Raw genomic sequence first — 6,191 nt, forward strand, 5'->3', positions numbered from 1 at the left:
TATAAAAATCGATTTCTTTTAAATATATTTACGGAACGAATTTAATTAATTTTTGTTTCCAGTATATGTTGCCCAAATTTCGTCGTACTTCTTAAAATGCGACTTTTTATGCATAGGTCATTGCATACTGTTATATAAAAGGTGTTTGATCTTTGTCCGATTTGATTTATTTATGAATTTTTATGCATTTTGTTTTATAATTATAATATACATACATTTTTGGTAAATGTTAATGATTAAAACGTGTTATACTACCTTTTTAAATAACAAACAAAAAATATGAATCGTTTAATTATATATTATTATTTAATCAGATAGAAGGAATTCATCTGAATGAATTGATTTACATGCATGGTGTATGCTATTAGTTTAGTTTATTATATTTTATTGAATTGCAGCTACTATTGTATACATTTATTATATATTAGTTAAAGTTTTTATTTTTCTTTCTTTAATTATTACTTCACCGGTAAATATTCGCGCGATGGTATGGAAGGCGCAGTTTCAAATTGTTGTCTAAAATGATACATGTTATAAACATTTTATGTATTTGTTTGTAATAATTTTGAACTTACATCGGGACTTCATAATTATAACCATTATTATTCGTTGCAGAATATTTGTAGTCGTCGCTGCTTTGTGCGCTTCCACTTATATCCAAATTAAGATTTTGGTTTAGAAACTGAAATCTGTTTTTAAGTCCTCCTAACAAATCTTTGTTAGAACTGTCGAATTTGTTCGGATTTCTTGCTGCGTCAGCTATAGGTTGGGGACTTAAAATTATAAATTATTACATTAGAAGATTTAAAAGTAAAAATATGTTTCATCCTATTTCATATTAATAATAAATGTACAGCGAGTGTTAGTTAATTAAATCAATATGGTATGTTAAAATTCATTTTTCTTAATTGTTTTACATGTCAGTGTGAGAAGAAATTATTAAGTTAAAAATATGGTGTTTGACAATCTATATATATAAAAGAGAAAGAGACTTATGCTATTTTGAAGTATTACGATTATTTGATTATGCTGCATTTTGATAGCGTCGGGTTCATATAAAATATGGTAAATCGAAAATCAATAAAATTATACTTTAAGTAAACATATACAATATATGGCAATTTTATGATTATTTTTCATGTGTTTATAGAAAAAAATGAATAAATAAAAAAAATTGAGAGCCGGAAATTAGCCACGTTGCAACTTTTCTTTTCTCAAGTGAACATCAGAAAATTCTTCATTTTCTGAGCAACATGCAAATACGGGGGGTTTGCAGTCTTTTTTATTATATTTGTACTGAAACTTTTATATTTAATTAATTTTGTTTGAATTTTTTTTGTCATTCTCGCGCGTTTGAGGAGAATTTTCATATGGAAATGAATTGTGGTTGATCAGGCGCACAGAAAAACAGGATAGGCAATCTCTTGACTAATAAGAAACGGTAGCTATTTGAGTTTATACATTATATAATTTAGCGTATTGAAGTTTATAACTAACATGTGTGTACATTTTCTGCATTTATAAGAGTAAATGAGATTATTTCCAATTGAAAAAAATGTTTAAGATTTTGTTAATTATTAGTTTATGCATGCCTAAATAAAGCAGGCTGGGTATATTAGTAGTGAAGAGATAAAGACACAAAAAGATTTCCAATATAAATATCGCCTGAATATTCAATTACCTGCTAATATTTTTAGTAAATCATAAAATCGTATCTAGTTACATAACTATATCAACAGTCAATATAAAATATGTATATTTTTAAATCACACTAACCCGTAATAGTAAGAACCATTCTTTTGACTGGGTGCCAAACCAGAATTCTGACAGGTAAAAGTGAAATTTTTAAGTGTTTCGTGAATTGGAATGATAGAATTTCGCCCAGTTGCCGGGCTGAGTAAATCATGGTAACTTATAAATATGAATACAGATATGCATTCGGGAATAAAGGAATTTAAAAGAACTACTGGAACATACATAACAAGTATGGTATAAAATAGGTTATTAATTCGTTATTTACTGGTTTATGTTATTATTTATTCCATTTACACCAGAAGTGTTACTCTAAATAAGGAAAACTTTAGTAGTTGGTTAACAGATCACATTGTAAATGTATTTATGTATATAGAAAGATATAATTAAGTAAGTACATATTCTCACAAAAAAAATGTTACCGTTTGGAACACAGCCTTTATTACTAACTATTTCTTTATACAAAAATCTTAGAGTAATACTTAAAAATATACTGTATGTATGCATATATAAAACTCGAATGTCTTTGTTATAAAAACGCCTGTTTTCTCTAAAGTTAACTAATTTGAAATACTTTTAATTGGATACATTTAATTATACTCACTCTGGAATATCTAAATCTAACTCCGTAATAGGGTGATATCCAAACTCATCAGCAGTATAGCGAGTTTTGTAGCGTTTACCATCTGCTCCAGTAAAAGAATATGACCCACTCACAACAAATGTTTTATCGTCTTTTAATTTACCAACACTGGTCACCTCTATACCATTTTGAGTCTTTAAACTAAAATTGTAATAAATAAATTGATGTAATATTTTATAAAGTGATGTAAATGTAATAATAACATGTGAAATGTGAATAAATACTCGCTGTAAAATTTAGGGTTATTTACTATGCTTCTGGGAGAAACCACTTTCTGCAAATTTTTTTACTCCATTCACAACATTTAATCCGAAGAGGTTCGGTAAAAAAAAACTAATAATTAGAAATAAAATCTCCCAAAAATTAATGAAGGTTCAAATTAACCGGAATTTCAATGGTTATTTGCTATGAAACCCTTTTAATATGACAAGATTTTCATTGGAGATAAAATTCAATAGTCGCCAATTCATAGTAATTGTTAACCTTAAATAAAATTATAAAATTGCGACTTCCTTGTGCTCTGTTGGCACATTAATTCTAGGCTAATCAGCTAATACTAGTTAAATATGTAAAATATATTTGTTATACGTATGTATATACGTATACTGTTTATAAAATATCTAAGAATGACTATCAAAATATGCTAATTAGACAAATTTTGTTTAAAGGCAACATTACATTTATTTCTAATTAAGAAAAAATTTGAAGAAACAAACCAACATAGCACTGGACAATCGTAAAAGTATACAAGTCTACATTTGTAGTACATACAAACCTATCACGTCTATTCTAGTAGTTTTCTAACTTTTATGTATGTATGTATATATTATCTCAATTATTGAAACGAATAAATTAAGCTATTTATATATCATACTATAAACTAAGCAAATTTTAAGCATTTAATGAAATTAAGAAATGTCTGAAGAAAAGTATCCGTCTTGAATATATTTTACTACTGGGTATATCCATTCAATTCGGCTAATTCAAATATTGTTTGAGCCTAACCTACCAAACGGGAAAGGTAATCCGCATGCATAATTATTAGTAAATCTGTTCGTATTAATAATTAGTCACCCCTTAACAAATGTGTAAAAGAGATACCGTGGTCTATTCTAACTATCATAAATTGTTTTTGTTCAGAAATTAATATTATGGGGGATTAAGCATCCTTTATAAATAATAAAAGCTGAAACACGTGCACCACAAATCGGTAAGAATCTGAGTCTAGATATTATATTAATTTTATTAAGAAGAGTAAATTAATAAAACTTTTATATTTTTCTCACATTTATTAACCGTTCTTATTAGTTCTTGACCTTATACATATGTATATGAAATATTAACATTCTTAAATAGCTATAACCAAAGCCAACGTTACAATTTTGTGTATGTAGTGTATATAGTACGCGGCGTTGAGGAGTAGAATGCAAATAGAAATTGCTTGTTACTAATATTTGTATGTATGTATGTTTTTATTAATTTTTATTTAAAACATAGTTGAAAAGAACGATTTCCATTAATTGTGAAACATACTGTAGCGTCTGCTTTGTGATTGGTGCTCGCAAGAAGCGTGATCAACGTCAACTAAACGATGTGTTGTGTACATGTGAAAAGCAGAGTTTACTCGTGAACTCAAGGCGTGTGTTTAATATTAATGCGAATTATTTATTTAATTAAATTTAAAATTAATTAATGTATTTAATAAATAAAAAAAATATATGAATATGATCAGCACTGATCACATTCACTTACTTCTGCAAAAAGGCATGCACATTACATTTAAAATAATAGGCTGCTATATCTAGAATGTAAGTCAAAAATATCTAAAATTAAGTACAGTGAAACTTCGATAATTCGTATTTGCAAGGGACCACAATTTAAATACGAGTTATGGAGTTTTTCAAGTTATCAAGTTATACAACATATAGAATATACGAATTATAGAGTTTTTTTTATTTATTTTTTCAATTTTACATAAAAAACAAGAAATGATTGTACATATAAATTTTAAAATATGTACTATGTTTTCGTCACGTACGGTTTTTTGTGAAAAAAAATACGAATTGTAGAGGCTTTGGAGGAAAACATACGAGTTGTAGAGGCTTTTGATACACATTTTTCAATTTTTGTCTCAAGAAAAATACGAGTTATCAAAGGGACCGAAATACATGCATTTTTCGCGAATTTTTCTAGGGACCGAAGAAATACTATGAAATATCAAGGTTTTTCGCTTATCGAGGTTACGACTTATCGAAGTTTCACTGTATTTATAAAATATAAATTGGTTATGATGCGAGTATTGTCTAAGAATTTTCCGAATCACTACTGATTCAGATCCTACGAAATGATATAGTTGTACGATATGTAATAAATTTCGTATTTAGGAAATTTTAATTGGCCTGCTCACAACTTTTTTAATACTTACTCTAATTTAAATTTTTTATTTCCGTTGAAATTTTGAAGTTTCTCCACTTTTGCTCTCATAACATTTCCTTCAAATATAACAGCTGGTTTTTCATCATCTATATCTTCCGGTAATGTGTAAACATCACTTGGATTATATTTAAATAACTCTGAATTTCGATCTGAAGGGTGTTTTAAATCCGCAGCGGTACACACAATAAAACATAATAAAATAACCTGCAGATCATACAAAATAAATTATAACTTTAAAACGTATGCTTTTTTAAAATAATAAAATGTTTATTTACAAACACATAGGTATATTTTCATTTGAAATTATTTCCAACATTGCACATATTCCACTTTTATCTTAAACGCACGAATTTCATAAAATATACACACTCTAACATGCCCGAATTATTCTGACAAAAAGTAAACTTACGAGTTTCATGATTTTCACAGCGTCAAGTTGTTATTCGTCAAGTTCTTTTTATTTAATGATTTAAAAAATCTTCTAGTTTCCTTATATACTGTCTTTATTAAATATACAATATAATAACAAAAAGAGCGAGACAAAACCTGATTTATTGAAACAACTTATACACAAATTTTTTGGCACACAATTCAACAAGATGCGCTATTATATTGGACTAAAATATTTACCTTATTGAATTTATCCCTTGTAATATACACACATATGTATGTATGTAGGTACATATGTATATTATGTGAACACGCATTTGAATTTGAATATAATTTCGCTTAAAACGTGATTGAGAGGTAAACAGTTGAAATATTAGTTGTCTGTCCATTCTGTCCAACTGTAAAGTAAACATTTTATAATTTAAAATACCTCGAATCATTGGCTTATGATTAAATTCAATTTCAGAAAAATTTATTTGTTGTAGTTAGTGTCTAATTTCAATACATTATTCTGTATACATACTTGTACATGCATACAAAATTTCATTCAAAATTAAGAATAGTTGGTAATTTTTTAAAATTGTTTTTTATATGTAATAAATCAAACAAGTTCGCACGTACGTATGTATAAAAATATATTTATATTCAGATGCTTATATTTCTAAGCTGCAGTATACCATATATAAACTGATCTAAGTTTTTGTCAACTTTTGGAAATATGAAGTATAAACACGACTTCAACCACAGCACATTGATATATAAACATGCATATTTACACAAGTACATATGCGAAAGAACGTGAAATGTACTAATACACAAAAATTAATTTAAATTATGTTGTTATACTACTTTTATAACCACAGATACAACGGCAACTATAATTATGTACATATCTATGCTTTCCTACATATGTATGTATATGTAGATAATTTACTTTTAAAGCGTGTGTTATAAGAAAAAAAATATTGAG

General features: G+C 27.1%; 1 protein-coding gene across 2 annotated transcripts; it reads right to left on the reverse strand.

The window, feature by feature from the left end:
* Nucleotides 1-368: 368 nt before the first annotated feature.
* LOC126760182 (uncharacterized) lies at nucleotides 369-5,606 on the reverse strand. Of its 2 annotated transcripts, none has more exons than XM_050475647.1 (5): nucleotides 5,462-5,606; nucleotides 4,821-5,035; nucleotides 2,357-2,536; nucleotides 576-773; nucleotides 369-516 (listed from the first exon to the last, which is right to left on the reverse strand). In XM_050475647.1, the coding sequence occupies exons 1-5, from the start codon at nucleotides 5,513-5,515 to the stop codon at nucleotides 459-461; spliced, it is 705 nt and encodes a 234-aa protein (XP_050331604.1). In that variant the 5' UTR covers nucleotides 5,516-5,606; the 3' UTR covers nucleotides 369-458. The 2 variants fall into 2 exon arrangements, with proteins under 2 accessions (XP_050331604.1, XP_050331605.1); XM_050475648.1 differs by lacking the exon at nucleotides 5,462-5,606 and adding an exon at nucleotides 5,241-5,405.
* Nucleotides 5,607-6,191: the final 585 nt, after the last annotated feature.

The sequence above is a fragment of the Bactrocera neohumeralis genome, chromosome 5 (assembly GCF_024586455.1).
Source record: "Bactrocera neohumeralis isolate Rockhampton chromosome 5, APGP_CSIRO_Bneo_wtdbg2-racon-allhic-juicebox.fasta_v2, whole genome shotgun sequence".
NCBI classification, from domain to species: Eukaryota; Metazoa; Arthropoda; class Insecta; order Diptera; family Tephritidae; genus Bactrocera; species Bactrocera neohumeralis.

Bases quoted from the DNA above. Each gene is read 5' to 3' on its own strand.
- LOC126760182 (XM_050475647.1), bottom strand. From the start codon at position 5,515: ATGTACCTACATACATACATATGTGTGTATATTACAAGGGATAAATTC. The intron at 774-2,356 runs GTGAGTATAATT...TATAATTTTAAG, and splicing joins TTAGATTTAGATATTCCAGA to TCCCCAACCTATAGCTGACG. The intron at 517-575 runs GTAAGTTCAAAA...GTATCATTTTAG, and splicing joins TATAATTATGAAGTCCCGAT to ACAACAATTTGAAACTGCGC.